At 37.2% G+C, this 20,330-nt stretch overlaps 1 protein-coding gene across 2 annotated transcripts in view; it reads left to right on the top strand.

The window, feature by feature from the left end:
* The window catches only part of B3GLCT (beta 3-glucosyltransferase), a 63,422-nt gene that overhangs the window by 10,381 nt on the left and 32,711 nt on the right, over positions 1–20,330 (top strand). For both annotated transcript variants that reach the window (XM_066989719.1, XM_048055305.2), the window contains exons 3-5: positions 271–310; positions 8,300–8,409; positions 20,254–20,330. In XM_066989719.1, the coding sequence (XP_066845820.1) occupies positions 271–310; positions 8,300–8,409; positions 20,254–20,330 (227 nt within the window). The remainder of the gene's footprint in view (positions 1–270; positions 311–8,299; positions 8,410–20,253) is intronic.

Genomic DNA, 20,330 nt, shown 5'->3' with positions numbered 1-20,330 from the left:
GTTTTATCATTTTTACATAGGATATAATTTATGAAAGTTTTTGCGCTGTTTTAGCTTCAAAACCGTTTCTCACATGAAGTCTGAGGTGACTCCTAGAACTCTTCAGGATTATTCTTTTAGAGCAGGAGTATAACAGGAAAAAAATGTAAACAATTTGTTTTGCTCTTTAATAAAGGTAATTGTAAAATGTTTTTTCATCATCTTGTTTACCACTCTGTAGAAATACTTGAGTTTTTGCCTGCATCCTAATTTTCCTTTTTCCCCTTCCAGAAGTCTGAAAAAAGCGGAACAGTGAGTAAAAGAAGCAGAGGTAAGTACAGAATTGTTTTGTGCAAACTTCTACTAATCTTGTATTGAAGATTCTGCATTCCAAGTTTGTTTTGAGTCCAGCTAGTTTGTTTTTTAATTGTGGCTGTCTTTTTTGTATAAATATAACATGGTTATGCTTCGAAAAGCGAGTCTCTGAACAGCGTCTAAATGCTCAACAGCATTGCTAATTAATTGCTGATTCCCAAATACTTTTTTTTCTCGCTCATGTAGTCTCATCAGACATAAGCCTCTTGATCTTCATTTTTATTTGCAATCCTTGTAGTTAAGCTTTTTTCTGAAAATGTGCACTTGCACTATGAAATTGACGCATTGCTTTTTGTCATACACAGAATTTTAAATCAAATTTCATGATACTTAGTAGCAGTTCCTGTAAAAATGTAACATGAAACTGAACGCTACCAGTCTGCCAGGCTCTGATTATAATTGTAATAACTGGAATTACTATAAATTACTGGTAATAACTTTGTAATAACTAGGAACAAGTATCTGACACCTTTCTTAAACATTAATGGTATACTAAGTGGTAAAACAAATTTGGACTGTTATGGTATTTCTCATTCTTCTAAACCCTGAGCACCTAGATCCGCTTCTAAAAAGAGACATGTTGACCATATTTCTCAGAAGTTGAGAGTTCATTCTGACTTCAAAGCTGAATGCCAGGAACGTTATCATGCTTTTACTGGAGTTGCTAACAGAACTCTTAATGGTTCTGAGAAGATCTGTTGTTTTTTTTTGTGTTGTTGGACTTTTTTGAACCTAGTTGTAAGCTCTGTCCCTAGTACAGATAACTATTCTCCCGTTGTCCCACTTACCTCCCATTTTACCACTGAAAGGTCAGGACCTTTTTATAGAAGTTTTATTACTCTCCTTTCTTGATCACCTTTCCTTATGTGGTGTCAAACGAAGTCATTTTCCTCTTTGTCTGTGTTCTTTCATCTCTTTCTGTTGAATCTCTTAGCGCAGTCAGGTTCTGGTTGCTGCTTTTATCACTCTCTGCAGACCTGTTGTGTCTCACTTCATAAACCATCCAGAGAGGCATCGACAGACTTCTTTTGGCTTTTGCCAATGCTCTGTTTTCACAACTTTCTATAAAATCTCATTACTTAAGAAAGCTATTTATAGGAATATTACGATGGTACATTACTGATGTAGCTACCATCTGCAATTTTTTCCCTTAAAAGCAGACAAATGAAAGTATTTTATACAGTAGGTAGCAAAATTTAGGAACTTATTACTGCAGGAAGCCGACAGTACTGGCATTTTTCAAGAGGATCAAGTCCATAAATGTATGGGAAGAGAAATAAGCAGTGATTTATTCTCTAGCATTTCCTAATCCATTAGTTGCAGATGCTGGTAGAGTGTGAGGAGTACTGGATAAAGTGAAGTGTGGTGTCCCTACATAGCGTTTCTTGTTGCTGTTATTAAAGACTATAAACTGGACTAGGTGGATCCAATACATCATTTCTTGTGTTCTCTATCTTTTTTAATGGAGACCCTACCTCTCCCTAAGAAACAAATTAAAAAAAAAAAAAGTTTTTCTAATATGCATGTTTTCAAGCATTTCTTTTAGGAGGGTAGAATCAAAGGACATGAAACAGAGTGAAATTCTTGATGGTTCTTAGTTCTTGTGATTTTTTTCAATCATCTTTATCAAACTTTTATCCCTTTGTCCACCCAGAATGTGGTGTGGCTTTCTGGATTTTCTTGCGTGGATGTTACAGTCCAGACACAAGACCAGTGCTGATGTTGGGCCATCATTGACACACCGTGCCAAAAAGCCTTGCCCTTCAGATGGGCATGTAGGTACTTTAATGGTAGGTGCATTTGTCCCCAGAAGGTAGGCTATTGCTGACCAACAGTATTTTCAGCTTTTAGCATTTTTGAATAACAAAAGCCGATCTCTTCTTGAAGTGAGGCACTGGCTGTTTCAGATAAGTGTAGCAATTACTCATCTTCCATATGTTTAAACGTGTGAAGGTTGGGCTCCGGGAGTAACACTTCTGCTGAAAACTTTGCGTGAGTTTAGTGTATGTTGTGATTTCTGAGAACGTAGGATAAATCTTTGTGGGTGAGTTTAGACAGAGTAGATAATTGAGAAAGTTTATTGAATATTTATCATTGCTTCAATGAAGTAGATGACATTGGCATTGAAGATCTGTGGAGTTATTTATAGCTTGAAGCTCTAGGCAGGATTTGGCAGCTTCCAAAGGTTGCAGTTTACAAACTTTGCAGGCAGCAGTCCAGCCTCAGCACAGGTGTTGAAGAACTAATTGGCATCGATCCTGTCTGTAGTATTGGCTGTTCTCTTGCCAGTGATGATTAAGCTTATCCTTTCGCATCTGCTTAATTCAGTGTGCTAGGAAACCTAAAGACAGAGGTTGCAGAGGGTCACTGGTTGAGCACTGTGTTGACTGGAGCTAAGGTACAGTGATTCCACCTTCTTTGGAAACTCAAGGAAGCGCTTATGTTAGATTCCTTGTGTGGAATGAGAGGGCAACTTCCTGAGGGTGATTGAGATCCGAGGTAGGTTGAGTCTTCCTCTCCGGAGCTATTCCTTTCACCACAAGGATGGCTACCAGCTTTTGGCTCTGGGGTTGGGGCTATTTGTTTTGGAGGTGAAATCTTTGTTTATTTTTTGTTTTCTTATGCGTTAAGTGAAAAGGGTGCAGGCTTCTTTTCTTGGATTTGATTCTTGCGAATGTGGTGATATTATACCCCTCTGATCTGCAAACACCCGCAGTACTGGGAAAGGATCAAAGGGGTTTTTCTCAGTAATGTCCTTTTAATATCCTGCCTGGCTGAGCGTTGCCTGTTACCCAGGCTCTCTGAGAATTAGTATGGGAAGCCTGGGTGGAAAGGTGGGAACAACTTGCAAGGTTTAAATCCTGCTGGTTAAGTATATGATATTATGAGCATGAGACACATGGAAAAATCATCTTGAAAATCACTCTGCCTGCAAAGGCGTAAGGTAGGGAACTGCTATTCATCAATAAGGATTTCTTTAGTATCAGAGCAAATGCATAGGTGATGGACTTTTCTTTCTAAGTAAGTGTTAGCACAAATCATGAGTTCTGAAGTGGTAAGCAACATACTTCATGTATCACAAAACTGTAAAAGGGTATGCAGTTTGTTGAAGAACAACTGGGTACTATTATATTTCCAATTTTAAGAAGTGTTCTCAAAAATATGGCTGATTGGAACTGATTTTAAAGTTGTTTTTTTTTTTAGATGCTAATAAGGCAAATGGTTTAGTAAAATCAGAAAGCAGAAGTACCACAAATATTCAAACTGTTGAGAGTTGGTGTTTGAAGTTAGGATGACTTTCAGTTCTCATGCTGCAGGCCATAAACAGACCACCAGTCATTACAATGCGTATTGAATAGATTATAAATAAATAAGCACATACGTTTGAGATTGCGTGTTTATGTATGTATGTACACGTTTATCTATATATAAAGATACACTGCTTTTAATCCAGAGAGATCCGAATAATTTCCTCTAAACACATTTGCAAATTATCGTTCTTAGTGTGAGAAAAGATTTATCTTTGAGTTTAACTGTGGATTTAACTTTATACTATGCTGCAATAAGATTCTTGAAGTACAAGATCCTGATCTGGAGTTTCAAGTTGCTTTTAGAGTTGCCATACCACGGAAGCCTACAGAATATGCAAGTGGCCTAATTAAGATACTGACATTGGAAGCGCCGTTTTTTGGTACACATACTAGAGTCTCCAGTTTGTGAGTTAAAGCACCACAGTGCTTCTGCAGTTTATTATTTAGTCAGACGAAAATTAAGAGACGTTTTGTCCTTTCTCACTGGAATAAAAACTCGTTTTTCATTGTGCAGATATTCCATTTAGACTTAAACAAGTTGGTTTTATTTCCATCGTTTTTTTGGAAAGAAAAAAACAAAGAAAAGAAGAGCTAGATTTAAGCACCATTGACTGAGCTGCAAAGATGTCAGCAGCATTCATTTACCTAATAGACCAGTGCTTAGAGGGCATGATAGCTGTTTTAAAGATGTAGGTATCATTGGCTTCTTTGCCAGAAATGATTTGGACCATGTCACCCATTCTCCAGGGAAGTATATAAATCATAATGTAATGCTCTCTTTTCTGTTGATGCCTATTCTACCTTTCTAATGATGTGTTTTAACATTCAGTAAGTTTGAGAAATGGTTTGAGATTCCCACTGTTTAAGGAGAGTTATGAAATTAGGAAGCTCAAGAGTTGTTTTCATTCTTCTCCATTTCTAGACCAATAGGAGGGAATGGTGAGACCCACCTGCAGCCTGGTAATTAAGGGTCTGACTTGGAACACCAGAAACCCAAGACATTCAAGGCAGAGATTCAAGCCCAAACTGCCTCACAGATGAGAATTTGGGTTTCTTGCATCCTGACTAAATGCTTTATCCTCTGGCTAGAAGAAAAAGGCTAGCAAGCAATAGCATCGTCATACGTTCTTCCAGTATTTGGAGCTTTTGTCCTCTTTTTCTGTTTTATTTATTATTATTTTTTTTCCCCTGAAATGTCTGTTTTAATGTTTTCAGTAGTTCTGAATCGTCTCAAACAACCTTTTATGGTGAAACTTTGCCAAAAAAAAAAAAATATCATGATATCATGCAGGTCATTTTCTTGTGCTGGTCCTCATACTTCAATGCTAGTCTTCCAAATTGCAGTATTTCCCCACTTTCACCTCTCAGTTAATTTAGTGATAATTCCAAAAGAGATGTATTTTGCATAGTCTCTGTATACTCTCTAAAACACACACTGCTGGTAATGGCTCGTTAAAAGTTCATTACCTCTCCATTCTGCTTAGCAATGAAACAGAGTTATGTTAACACTCAGGAAATTTCAGTCTTCCTGTTTCCCAGTTCTTGTTTTATCATTGTGAACTTGGAGCACCTTTCCAATCAGTGAGCATTTGGGATTGTTGAGGATATTTTCCAGATATAGAAATGCCTTTGGGAAATAAAAGAGAAAAGAAGACAAAATGAGAAAGAAAATCAGTGTATTAGTAGCTCTTCTGCTTATTAATCTTCCAAAAGACTCTCTTCTTTGTCTTGCTTGGTTGGCTATTTCTCAACTTGAGAAACAGTTCAGGTGTGCAATAAAAAGGTGAAAATTCTACGTGCTTTCTGTTGGCATTTCAATACTGAGAATATTTCCTTTTATGAACTATTTTGAAGTGCCTGTGCTGGAGGAAACGATTTCCACTGGATTAAAGCAGTAACACCAAACTGGCTGTTAGATTACTCCTCGAAAGTATTTCGTTGGGGGATATCACAGCTGTTGTTAAATGTACCGTAAGTGAAACTGGCTGTAATTCAGATGTTTGTAGATTACTGATAGTAAAACAGCAATTAGATAAGGCAGTCTAGTTTTTACTTCTTATCTCTGGGGATATTTTCAGCATTGTGCATATAGATTTAGCCTTTTGACTCCTGCTAGCATCAGTGAAGTGTAGTTTTAAATTTTGCACCAATTTTCATTTCTGCACAGGAAAATTAGCAAATTCTGTGCTAGATAGCAAATAGTTACTATTCATAAAATTTTATTGCTCAGGGTGTTTTTAAGCAGTTCGTAGGGTTGGGGTAGAACAGGCAGGGGTGTTGTTTGGGAAAAATGTGAAATCGGAGCTTAGATCTATGTCAATACTTAGGCCATATCCCCAGCTTTATCACCAGAAACCTTGCACAATTCGACATTTTCAGGGTTTGTCTTGGTGAATAAGCTAATAAACTGAGGGAAAAGGATATCAGGAAAGGCAGAAAAACATTTAGCTGGCAGCTCTGAGCTGTCATAGGTCTAAATTAACAAGCAAGTAATTGTAGAAGGACAAAGGAGTGTAACCAATGGTCAGATGTTGGACGCTGCAATGTTCTTGTAAACTTAGTGACGATTATTTGGGGTTAGTATTCTTTTTATCGTCACTGTTTTTTGTGATCCTTCTTCATGTGCTCAGTTTCACATTTCTTTGAGACTATTTCTTTCTTTCTTTGAGCATTTATTCTCTCCGTCTTTGTTGTTCCACTGTTCATTCCTTCTACTCTATTTGCCAAGGTAACATTTTTATCTTAGAGGTCAAAATCTCAGTGTGACACTAGGACTTTTTAGATTGACTCGATCTACAATGCAGAAGTACACGCTTTGAAAATAAATATTGCATGATGTAAAATTTGAATTTCTGCTGCAGTGGCGCTGCAGATTAAAAGTGCTGAAGTGCTCTGCTGCCTGACAAGAAGCTTCATCTGCCTCCTCTGAGTGCTCTGCCCTTGGGAGATTTGTCTTCACACAGACATTGCCTGTAGTCAAATCTGGCTGTTTTCAGGCAACTACGACTATGGATTTTTTCTACTGAACTTTCACTTCTGGACTATCTTCAACTCGGTATCTCCTATATCCCAGTAAAAGCTTTGTTTCAATGGAATGCCAGTAACTGATCTTAAAAACTCTCCTACGGGGTTTATCTTATTTTTTTTTCCTGCCAGATTTCATAATGTTCCTAACGAGAGTGGTCTTGAAGTTTTGCTTTTGTGGAGTTTGACTCCTACATCTTTTTTGTAACATATATACGTACATATATATATATATATGTATGTTACAAAAAATAAATATATATATATATAGGTGTGCTCTTTGTTTCTTTAACATTCTGCACAATTTCCATTAGACTTCATCATTGATTTCTTTCCTTCTGTCTCATCTTGGACTGAAGTCACCTGTAAGCATCAATTCAGCTCCCGTTTCTGTGCTGTCTTTTCCTTGAGTTAACTAGAATCTCTTCTCTCTCATGCTTGATATGACTGTCATCTTGACAGAATTTAAATGCAGTTTTCAATCCTTCCCCTCCTCACTAGTCCTCTATTTATCTACTTGAGCTCTGAAAAAGATTGTTACTGTCCTTTTATTTTTTTCCTTATCCAGTCATTGGTCGGCTGTTGACTTGGACCTCTAAGCTTTTATACTCCGCCTTCTCTCATCTGCACACTTTCTGCATGGTATCTGCAAAGTTCCACCTTATCTGGCCAACCAACCAGATACAGCACTATGTTTCTTCATCTCATATCTTGATTGCTATTTGGTTAGGATCTTGAGTGGATACAGGCCAAACTAGCTAAGAATTTTGGAAAGGGTACCTATTCTCTTCCTTTTACCTTCTTATCCTCTGCTGTCTTCTGCTCCTGATCTGGGTAAAATTTGTCAGTTTTTCTCAAAATAATCCCTTCACAGTTCCAAAGTTATCTACTATCATCAACAAAACTTTGACTATCTACAGTTTCCCCATGGTATCATCTTAATCATCTACTTGTACTTTTCAATAAGCACTTTTTTTTTTCTGTCCATAAGTGCCGTTAAGTGGCAAAGCCACTTAATTACTTTCTTTCAAATTTCTCGGTCTCCTTTCCCATTGGAAGTTCTTAGTTGTGATGGCTCTGAACACTGTGAAGAAACGCGTGAGGTATTGATACTGCCCTATCATATAAAAGAGTAATACCTCAGTGTTCTCATGTGTGTCTCCCTCCATCTAATGTTTGTTTCCAGCTAAGGTTTTCAGTTCTTTATTGAGGAAGCATCTTTTCCAATTTATGTTCATCTACCGACTAGTGAGGTGGATGCTGGTCTCTGGCTGTAATGTTTAACTCAGTGGTAACTGGGAGTGCAGGGCTATTGGAGAAAAGGCAATTTCATGAACGTGGCTACTATTTCTATATGCATAATTCTCTTTGTTGCTGCAGATCTCATCCTCAAGACACGGTTTTTATATGTTAATCCTTAAAAGGATTGTCTTGGATTTATTTTTGTGTTAAATTACGCCTTTTTACTATTTTCTGGAGATGTTTGTACAACTAAAGAAATAGCTTGTTATGTAATAATTAACACCCATGTCTGGGTTCTCAGCAGCTTGGGAACAAAACTGAAAATAATTCTTTTGTCTTTTAAATCTGTTTATTTTTTTGGTTCACAGAATTAAAAGAAATTGTATTTGTCATCCAGAGTCAAAGTAATTCATTTCATTCCAAGAGAGCAGAAGATCTAAAAAGAGATATTTTGAAACAGGCTGCAGATCTTGGAAAGGTATGTTTAAATAATACAGATTGTACTTTATGTATGTCTTTTATGTCTGCATTTTACTAAAAAAAAAATAAAAATAGTTTTCTATTACGCCCTTTTTCTGTTCCATTGTATTGCCTTTGTTAATTGTCTTCTGTGTGTGTATAAGAAAACTGTTTCAGTGGTTATTCACTGATTGTTCACCATAATTTATCACCAAATGATTTTAATTTGAACTCTCTGGATGGCATTTGATATAGAAGTGATAAAAGCAAAAACTGTGAAGAGTAGTTTTCCCATGCTACTGTAAAGTGGTTTTTTTATTAAAAAAAAAAAAAGGTGCTTTCTTTATGAGGTAAACAACATAATCTCTCTAGTAATACTTAGAATAATTTTTAGGTCAGTACATTGTTTTATTAGTGTCGATGAAAATGCTGTGATATAGATTTTGTCAGAATTTCATTGCACAACTGTAGCATGCTGTTCAGGTCTGATTTTGACATACTCTGATATGAAATTTTACTTGTAAAGCTTTAGCCTGGAGAGAAGAGTTTTTTTTAAGAGCCTTGCATTGAAAGTTAAGATGTACATAAACAATGCTTTATTTTTTTTTCTTTAATAAAAATTTTTAAAAAAGTAGGAGGGGGTTACATACCCTGATACAGCCTGCTGTGAGGTTATTGGACCTACTTTTCAGCTCCAGGATCTTTGGCGTAAAGGAAAAATAAGTTTGATTTAGGTTGTGTCTGGTATATCTTGGCCCTGAGCTGGAGCGCCTAAGTTATGTTCCTGGTTGCTTTAGGCTTTGTTTATCCAAGCTTATCAAAACTATTGCAATTAAATTAATTCTAAATGTACTTTTTAATCTCTTAATGAAATCAGTCATGCAAACAGCCTTTGCTCTGCAGAGTCCTCCTTGGGGTTGGGGTAAGTGTGCGGAGAGGATTATGAGTCTAGTTGTTAAAAACAAGGATTTCAGGTGAATTCTCTTAATTGATAGCGCAGAATATGAATGATTAAAAGGTCAATAAGTGGAAATGTAAATAGTTTCTGTGAGGCAGGAGCATAAGCATGTTTTATGTGAGAGAGGTAAAATTTTCTTTGTAATCAAGAGTTATACCTGTGAGTCCCTCAGCCTTTAGCAAACTGAATTGGTTTTAGGAAAGTTTATTTTGTTGTTAAGGAGATTCCTTTGTGGGGATGCTGAAATAGTAATGCTTTTCCAACGGTAAGCGCTACCTGTTAAACAGCATTTATGGAATTTTAGAGAAGCAGCGATGGAATTATATCCCAGCAAAAATTTCATACCTGAAATCTGGGAAAAGGGGAAAGCCATTAATATACAGGAAAAAATGAGTATAGCCGGCATGTACTTGGGGTGTGTTGCCTGTTTTTTGTAAACTCTCAATTCCACTGTAGGCCATGGAGAGGCATAACCTAATAATACTAATTATGGAGAAGAGACAGAAGGTCACCAGAACCCTTCCCATCAGCATTTCAAGTTTGCGTTTTTCATTAATAAGAGTATATATGAAATTGTTACTTGGAGCTAAATCCTTGTATTTGAAGAACAATGGCAGTATAAAAACAAAAGAGATCATCTATATCAGGTTCACTTACCTGTTTCACAGTACCAAACAGTAGATACTTAGTCCCTAAGAATTCATTAGTTATTTTCACTATTTTAAAACGAGAAGTAGAAACAAGTTGCTTTATTTATTTATTTTTTATTATTTTTTTTAATGGCACTAGCATATCTGCATTGCTTTAAAATGGATTGTATCACTCACATTCATATTTACTTTACATCTTTACAAGTAATTTGTCCATTTCTTTCATTGTGCGTTTAAAAAAAGTAAATTTAATCTATAATTTTGGTCACCAGTAGATGTCAGTATTGTTTTCATTCCTTATAACATAATTAATCACTATTTATTAGATATTAACCAAAACTCTGAAATATATTAAACAAGGTCTAGGACATAATGATGAAAATTTGTGAAGATTTTCACCAATTTTCTTAATTTTCTGAGATTTCTGTTCTAAGAAGTTCTGTAAACCAGACCTTCCTAAGAAAAAAAAGCATAAGAAGAAACAAGCTGCTAGTTTATGAAATTCTAATATTTGGGACTGTCCTTCCATCTTCTTTAAAAATTTAGCAACAATATTACTTCTTTTGATTATTACATTTAAGACTAAAACACAGGTAAATACTGTTATTAAAAATGATGGATTTTGTCTGAAATACTGTTCTTGATGCAGTTAATGCTATTTAATTGCCTGGGGTCATGATACTGTTTTGAAGACAAAGGACTGTGTATTTCTTTATGAAAACAGGTATAGTAGATTACTTTTTATTTCCTTTTCTTGAAGGTTCTTATGTTGAACACTCTCAAACAATTTATCATATTCACAAACCTTTTATTTTTTTCTGAAAAGGCTAGAGATCGAATGGTATCCTATATATATTTTAAAATTAGGTGACAAATGTTAGGTGCATCCTGTAGTTGTGCTGTTGTTTGTTTATTTAAAAAATTTTGCAAAATCCACGTGTCCTGAAGTGAAGCGGGAACAAATACGATCAGAAATCCAGCTGGCTGTTGGTCTGTGCCTCAGAAGTTCGGCCTCTTGTCTGGCAGGTTCGTGCTTACGGAAGGCTGTCGTTTTTTTGCCTCCAACACCCAGTGACCATAACTCAGTGTCCTTGCTGCTTCGTGTCCTCTGTAACCTGGAAAAGCCTCTTGGTGCCTGTCTCAGCTTTGTTTTATTATGCCATTAGAGTCATGGCCTCGATATCTATTGTTCATGTGCCAGTTGCTGTTGAGTATGGCATTATGTGCTTTAAAAATCTGCTACTTTTAATTACCTAGGCTGTACTGGCAGCAGCATTGCACTGTTTCAACGAAGTGTCAGATTTCCTTGTTAAAGCGTTGAGAGGAAAAAAAGTCTAAAGAACTTGCTTGAATTTTAATGTATATATTCACCATATTCCTGTCTGAAATGATCTCCAAATTGTTCCTGCTCATGTTTTGACCATCTGTGAAAGACTGCTTTTGGGGGATTTCTAGAGTATATTTTCTTTGTTTCTTAATTTGCCAGTGGGACATGCATTCCTTTTCTGGGTGAATTAATGTTTTCTAAAGTTTTTCCCAGCTCAACTTCCATGTCTGTTCTCAGATTCTTTGGAGGGTTCTAGGTGAAGTTCTGTTGTCCAAAAGCTTCATTAAATAGTTTTGTTCTTGTTTGATACTATTCCCCCTCTGAGTTCTGACGTCCATGGTTCCCACTGTGAGTTCTGGTGTCCATATCTCACCTGAAAGAAATTTCAAAATGCTGTATCAGGCTGTGGTGGAAATAACTCTGAAAAATTCATCTATATTTTCCGTGGGCTGTAGTAGTAGTTTCTGTATTTTGTTCCTTATTAGACGTATTCCACAAAGGAACAGGCATACTTTTCCAACAAACTCTGTAGCTAGATTTTTCCGATGATTTTGAGTATTGAACTAGGTCTGAACTGATCCGTGTTTTACTGTGGCTGTAAAGCTTACATGCATGTTAATAAAGCTTTGCGTATAAAATTTAGTGGAAGAACTTATTCGCTGTGACTGATTTGTTTAATCTGTATATTTAGAAGAGCTATTCATAGACTTAATTTTCTGGAAGCCTTTTAAAATTAGTACCATCAGTGCAGCGCAATCCATAATGTATCTGAGGCTTCAAATCACAGATTTCTTCCTCAAATTCTAGATTCTAGAACAGCTTCCCACACCATGGAAGCCGATTCCATCTGATACTGGTCAGATGCTTCACTTCTGCATCTTGCAGTTTTAACAAAGTTTAATGAATTATTTAAGTAAAGTGTTGGGCTGCATTCAGTCCTGCCCATCCATCTCCATGTGTAGAATAATTCATCTTTATGACCCCCCCCGCTTTTTTTTTTTGTTAGAACAGAGCTGTTTTACACATCACTGTTTTATTTCCCAGTGTTATTAGATCAAATATCATTTTTTGTTACCATGTTAGTGTACAGGTCTGCTTCCTTCCTCCAAGCAACTTTCTTTTCAGCTGCAAGGATTTATTCAGGCCAAATAAATTCTGCAGTCTCACAAATTGCTTCTGTCACCTTTAGTTCTTTAAGTGTTTATCCCTTAAGATGTCAGTTTATCTTGCCTGGTGGTGGACAGTTTTTATTGACTTCATTTATGAAAAACAAGGTTCTTCAGCACACCTTCTGCATTAGCTTTCCTTTGCTTTCCCCTCTAGGTAAAACAAAGCTCAGACGGCAGTCTGTACTGAAATTCATTGTGAAGATTAGTATCGTAGATGTCATGACAGGATCTTGCATTCCACTCTGGTTGGCCTGATTCTTGTTTGATTTTTGGCTGATCAGTGGGACCCTTTCCACAGGAAAATGATGAATGTGACACATGCCTGGCAATAGATTGTGTGAAGGTATCTCACTGAGACGACAAGGCCTGAGCTTCTGTGCTGAGGGCAGAGATGCTGATGGGTACGTGGAGCAATTGACACTCATACTTCCTCCAGAATTGAAGTCCCTCAAAGGGGTCCCTCATGAACTTTTAAAAAAAATAAAAAAATAAAAATTGGAGGAATGATATTGCAGCAGAAGGGAGGAAGGAAGAAGTTACAGCCTTTTATCAGTGGCTTCCTCGAATCTCCACGTCTCCTCAGAGGTGACTAAATCATGTCAGGACAAAATGTATCCATGAAATTGCCCAGTTTAAGTGATTTAAGCACTGATGCCTCTCAGGCTCTTCTACAATAATCTCTACATAAATCATGAAATTTGACTGAAACAATTTTGCCAAGGTATGTCTTTCTTAGTGAAGAGTGAATAAGAGTGATTTAAAGACTTAATTAAAGGCAAAGAGCAGAAGTAAACTGCCCTCCATTTCTATGTACATGTGGATTTTGCAAAACGGCCGACATTAGAATAGACTTCATAGGTTTTGAAAGGTCAATTTTTCTAATAAAAAAAAGAGCAACAAAACCCTATAAATAGCCAAATTTCAATGTTTGCAACGTCTTTATGCATTAGTTTTGGATGAGAAAGGATTTTAATATTGTGGCTGATAATATTAGGGTTTTTGCTTGAAAGCAAAATCTATCATCAACAGACTTTGTAAATTGAGAATTTTATTCAGATCAGTTAGCAATATAATTATTACGGTTCATCATTGATACTTGCTTTCATGAATAAGAGCTGCGTACTATATGTCGTGTGTCTGTCTTCTATATGATCAATTTTATATGGGATTCTTGCAAACTGTGAGCTGTGCAGACACTATTTGAGACTGGTTTTTATCCAGACAAGTGATGAGCAAGCAAATGGTGCTTCAGTGCAATTTATTGTCATTCTAGGCTACTGTCACATTACATACATGTCTGGTAGCATTTATTGTAATAAACATTTGAATCTCTTCTGTATTTTTCCACATCTTTTTTGTCTTGTTACAAAATAAAACTTACTTTGGGATGTTGATGATAATTATCTCTCAGAAGAACAGAACAGGGAAGATGTTGGATAATTCTAGGGAAGGAAAAGGAAAATAAGGTGCAGAATAAACTGGTGAGATCTGTTTTTATCTTTATTAAGTGTCTTCATCCAAAGCTACACTTTATAATTAGCAAGTTCACATGCTTGTCTTAGTTCTTAGAATTCTGACTGCTGCTCAAGTTAGACTGACTTAAAATTCATATAATTTTATTATTAAATCCCAGTTAACTGAAACTATAGTAAATGTCCCCCACTAGTTTATTTAGGCTATTTCTACATTAATAACTAGTGTGTTGTAACAGGGACAAATGCACAGCCCAGTGCAGTCGTTGCTGAGGAGCTAGCACCCATGTTACACCATGTTTCCAGGGGTTTTACTCTGGACTAGCTATGACTTGTTTCTGTGAACTGGACATCTGTTTGCAGATGGAGCACATCTTTTGGTTTAGTTTCATCCCAAAGGAATATAATTTGTGCACTCTATGATGCAAGAAGATGCAGTGAGTAGAAAAAAAAATGCACGAAAATGCATGCTGGACTAGCCTAGTCTGAATATACAGAGCAGTGTTAGCAAACAGTAGGGGTTGGTTTTGGTCTAGGTCTCAATCTTCTCATTAGGTTTGAACTTCAGTTAGTAAATATATCTTTTTTTGGTAAGTATTAACAATTATGATAATCATTTAGAAGTGGGGCAAGACTTCTGAATGCTGTTCACATCTCAGTAATTATAAGAATTAAATTAATCAGCTTTTTATGTCGTTCAGTTCAAAAAGTCAGGAGTTGACAACTCCGTTAGGAAGTACTAATTGAAGACTCCAGATTCATTTTGGTCTTTGAAACATGTAGCCAGTCTAGATTAAAAATAGATTGAATTAGAACTATTTTATATTTTTAGACCTTTTGGTGTGTGTGTGTGTAATTAATCTGTTGATGAACATATATTTTGAATATATATATATATTTCATTTTAGTGGTTTCTTGAGTCTTCTCATGTCCTTGTCACCTGAATGATGATGTGTTCACATTTTCATCTACAAGATTGGAGGCAAGTGTGTTGATGTCAACACATTTTCTGCTCCTGGTAGTGGAAAACAGACACACTTAAAAATTCCTAGGTGAATGACTATTTCTCAGTTTGCTGCAGGAGACCTGATTGTACCAGTATTTGAGGAAAATCCTGTGGAGCCATGAACATAATGCAAACCAAATGAACACTGATGACTACTGAAACAAATAATCCTTTCTGGATAACAAAAACCTTACCGGATATTTTTTTTTTACTGATTTTCTAATTGTGGGAACTCTAGGCAGCGCGTTAGCAATTGACAGCGTTGTAATAAGCATGCTGAAATTTACTCCAGCTATTGCTGAGGAGCAGCCTGGTAAAATCAAAAAATCAATGGCTACCAGCATCTTACCGACATGAAAAAGATAGAGCAATGATAATTGTTGGGTTTTGAGATGGAATATATTGTTGCAGAAAGCTTTATTTTCATGATGAAATAGTTGTAAAATCAATCCTTATGCAATAAACTAACTGCCTAAAATGTGCTTTCAAATAGAAATACTTATTGCAGCTATTTTGCCAGGCGTTGAATTGTTGGATCTAGCGTGTGGGCACTCAGCAGTCAGTGCTTTGGGTATGCATTCACGTGTACTTTGCGAAGTTGTGTGCTGAGGATCTCAATATAATGTACAGTAGGAAAATGAATTAAAATTCTTCTGCTCCGTTACATCTATTCCTTCTTTTTGCCTCTTACCTCAAGTTATAGTCAGGAACACTCGAAATCACTTTCTTAAGTTGCAGTTATTGCCTCAGTGTGATTGGGTAAATGCTTCCATCTTTCTTTTAATGTAAGATCAGCTGAAGCCAGATGTATACACGGCACCTTTCTCTTGATTTATGGAGGCAGTGTACTGCTGTGGCCTTTCCCTGAACCCTTTGAAACTGCATATAATATTTTCAGGAAACTTGGTACATTTTCAAAATGATAACTAGGCATCTGAGAGTAGAACAGAGTTGGGGATGACTTTTAATATTTGGATTCAAGAGCCAGAGTTTACAATTCAGTTCTGCTGCTGATTTACTGTGAAACTGAGCATGTCACTAGCATCCTTGTACTTCAACTGGTAAAAGTAATACTAACTGATTTTAAAGATACATTTTCCACTTATTTACATTTCTATGTCATACAGAATTTTAAAGATAAGAGGCTGTGTCAGTGTTTCTGAATTGGTTTAAAGATGTGGATATGACTCCTTTAGTCACACATTGCTTAGGGCTTATTTTGTGTGCAGAATTTACAGCTGTAGCGTGTGGCAGGTATTGCTGCACTCAGCGTGCTGATACAGCAGGTGACATTTGGAGCTAAAGTGTTTTACGCTTTATTTCAGGCCACAAGAGATTCCATTTTCTGGTTTTTGCCTTTTTAAAGCCAGCTTGATTGTGGAAGTGGAGAGGATGGTTTCTTGGTCATTAAAAGTGATTACATTATCTTATTTAGATTACACATGGTGTAAGTAAAATTTAAAGTGTTAATCCCTGTAGGCATATGGGCTCTGTAATTGGGGAAGCATAATAATTTCAAGGTGAAGAAAACTAATGAATACAGTACAGGGTATAGATGTTGTAAGGACTTGAGCATTTGGAGGAGAGTTTTTGAGATGCGCAGAAACCGTATCTAGCTTACTGTAAGCTTATCACTACTTTGACTATCTAGCCATCCTCTGTAAGCCAATCTGTATATGCCCTTTTGCTTCCCAAAGCTGCTATCACTTACTTTTTGCCTTTTTTCTATATTTGTACCAAAGGAGAATAAGTAAAATGAACAGGTTCAGAGTGAAAATGCATAAAATAAGAAAGGAAAAGCGACGAAGGTCATCCTGGTTAGTAGTTTTTTTTTAATTTTTTTATTGAGGGGGGAGAGGAGGAGGCTATTCTATCTGTACAGTTCTTTTAAACATCTCACTTACTAAATCAGAATTGATGCATTGTTAGAGATGAGTTGAAAGAGTGATATATGCCAGAGATGTATTTTCATGTTTTAGAGGGAGTTGGGTAGGGACAGAAAGAGAGCAGGCTTATGAAAATGTCAGAGAGAAGAGATAGCTTTTAAAAGTATCAGATCAGCTCAAGAAAGAGTACCTTTTCTGTATCATTACACCTTTGATCTGCATAAAGGAAAGAGTTTTTCTGTTAAAGTGGAGATAGTTGAGTAAGTGATAGAGCTTCTCTAAATCACATAATTTCATACCTTTTGCATGGGAAATTTAACTTAAAAGAATACAACTTCAGCCTTTAATGTAGTATAGACACTGAATATGTTGATATTAACTGTCTGTATCTCTTGTCTGTCCTATTGCACATGAAATAAGATCCGTGGCCATATACAAATCCTAGCACAACTGTAGGGTTTGTATGCATGTAAAAACAGCCGTTCATGTAAAGACAGAGGTTTGTCCTTTTACCTTCTTATCTGCAATCCCAAAAGAGAACATTTTTATTGTTTCTCCATAAAGTGTATTTAGATTGTTGTGATGAAACACCAGATGTTGATCATACTAAGATTTGCCACATCCACGAAAAAGCTCTGGACTTTGTGGTTTTGCAATAAATCGAAACTGTAGCCAGAAGCAATTTGATAGATTGGCTTGAACTAGAACCATAAATCAGAACAGCTCATGTTCTAGATGCAGCTAAATATCCTGGTCCAAATTAAGGTTTTGGCATAGTTCATTTAAATTCATTTTCAATTTGTGTCATTCACGATAACATAATAATAATAAAAAAGAAGTAGGTAGTTATTTTTTGATGGTTAATGCAATCTTGAAAGACACAGTTATTCTCTAGAGTGATAGAGATGTCTTCTTTAGTGTATGAAACTAGGAGGTTTTATGTACGCCTAGTTGCTATGGTTTAACTGCCCTTAAAAAGGTTTTAATGTAAACCTGACATAGCAACAAGCGTAAACTTTATCTTACAGCGTTACTTAGAGAATAAAATATTTTTGTGCTTAAATGTGAATTTTATGCCAATGGCATCAGCTTACATTCATGAGAAGCATTAATCAAGCCAAAAATGACTGGCATGTGCGTGGTGTAAGTGGAAAGGAATTAAACCATTGGGAGGTGAAGGCACCTCGTGGTGGGAGCTGCAGACTTTGCTAGCCTGGCCAAGGCGATGCTGCTGCAGCCCCGTGTCTCCAGGAGCAGCCAGTAGCAAGGCCAAGCATGCGTTCCCAAAAGGTATGTGCACACCTCCGTGCAGTACGTGCTCAGTCATGGATCAGCACGGACACAAACCACAGCACTGCTTGCACACACATGCTGGGGATCCTCTGTGGATCCTCCCAGAAGCTTTGGATGCTCGGGCTATCCAGTAGTCGACCCCTTCCCTCCCCAGCCTCCCAGCCATGTACTTGCACGTGGGTCTTTCCAGGAGCTGGTGCAGACTGGCAGCCCTACCAGTAGCTGACCCCTGCACCCAAGAGGCTCTCCAGTAGCTGGGACCTCCCGGTCCCTCCAGTAACCAGCTCTCAGGCTCCTTGGTCTCCTCAGTGTCTGCCCCTGTTCACGGCTGCTCTAGTACTTGGCTCCCAAGCCTCTCCACCTCCTCTTTCTCTTCTCTCCTCCTAGCCCAGCTTGATGGTCGTGGCACTGATGTGCACCCCACTCTGCCCAGTTCCTACACGGACGCGTGGACCCCTGTGACTTGGGGTCTCGCCTCCAAGCACGCCCATGCACACAGATACCCTGTGCCCAAGGAGATAGCTAGAAATGGAGTGTAATGAGAAGCCAGGACAAGCTGTGGTGATCAGTACAGGGCATGGCCTGATAAGCATCCTGACAAGCAACCTGTTTCAATCAACCAACCCCTTTTTTCCCTTCTTCCCTGTGTTAACCCACATTCATTCCTCCTCAGACTACTCCGTCCATCTTTTTCACAACCTTTGATTCTTCCTCTAAGCATCTCATAGTAAGTTTTGTACCATCCTATAATGCTCCCCCCCTGAATCCTGTAACGTCCCCCCTATACCCCTGTAGGCAGTGACCCCCATCAGGCTGTAAGGCGAGTGGGAGCCTTTCCCTGCAGTGACCTGGTGGGTGCCGTACCTGGGCAGTGTGCCTGGCGGCTCCCCTCTGACAGCCCTGGGCAGAGCTGCAGCAGGGTGCTCACTTTTCTCTGGTAAGGTTTGTAGGGTTCCTCCCTTGTCACTATTGCTCTGTGTTTCTTTGTGTTTATGGAGACGAGTCTTTAATCACATTACCTAACAGTTTGCGTAATGGAAAGCTGGGATCATGTGCCTGCAGGTAGTAAGTCACTTGTGTTGAAATGCGTTAACACCACCAGCTCTTTGTTAGGTTAGTTTTTGCAATGGAATATACTTGGCTGGTGGCAAAGTTTAGATGAACTGTTTGGGAGGTTAGGCATGTCTGGTAGGAAGATTTTTGCTTTACTACTACTGCAGTCGCTTAGCACAAAGGTTTTGGTCATTTGTGAGGCTGTTGTAACCCTAATGGTGCTGCAATAGAGAACTGTACTTGTGAATGAACAGGGAGTAAATCAATGGAGTAAGAAGCTGCCTATATATCATGCATTATATATTTCCCACTTTTTACATGTATGAACAACTGAGTAAATTACCCTGTTTGGTTTATCAATGGGCGATCTTTAAAGGGTGTTTTCTTTGGAACTTCCTCCAGGCTTTTTTTGCTAAATGTCTTGAAATGCCAAACTAAAGAGATTTCAAGTAGCAAAAGAGCAAAAAAAAAAATTATAGGAAGATTTTGGTTTGTAGGGTGTTTTTTCAATTTTTCAGTACAAAAAAATGTTAACCCTTCGTCTTGATTTTTGTTTAAACCTGTGAGTTTCTGTCAGGATGTTACTGTGATCGTTTAAAGCTGAATTTAGCAAAGTTAAGAGTATAAAAAAATCTTGTAAACTCTGTAATAACACTGTCAATGGAAGCCTTTGTAAAATACCCCACATTATTTGTCTTTCTGTGCAGTATGAGATTTTTACGGTAAGATAAAGAAGTGAGTATGATATATTGCTTCATTGATTACATAGGATTTATGCAAAATATTTATCTCAAAGTATATTAGCTTTATATCTAATACAGAAGAAGGAATCATGAGCTGTAAGAAGCACTTTCTCTAAACTGTAGGTCACCTTATTTTGTAACATTTTAAGTCATCTATTCTGCAGGGCTACATACCAGTAAGAGCAATGAAGAACCAAGTAGTCATTCCAGAGTAAAATTTTTTTTTTTTTAAGATTAGTTGGTGTTTAGGGGGAAAAAAGTGTATATTGTTTATGTTTAATAAGAGTGTATTTATTTTTCTTAAAGGAATTACCTATAGTCCTGCTTATTCATCAGATGGACAGGCATGAAGGTGCATGGACCATATTACCATTAATGAGAGA

Source organism: Anser cygnoides, chromosome 1 (genome assembly GCF_040182565.1).
Source record: "Anser cygnoides isolate HZ-2024a breed goose chromosome 1, Taihu_goose_T2T_genome, whole genome shotgun sequence".
NCBI lineage: Eukaryota > Metazoa > Chordata > Aves > Anseriformes > Anatidae > Anser > Anser cygnoides.
This window is presented reverse-complemented; position numbering and strand designations above follow the sequence as displayed.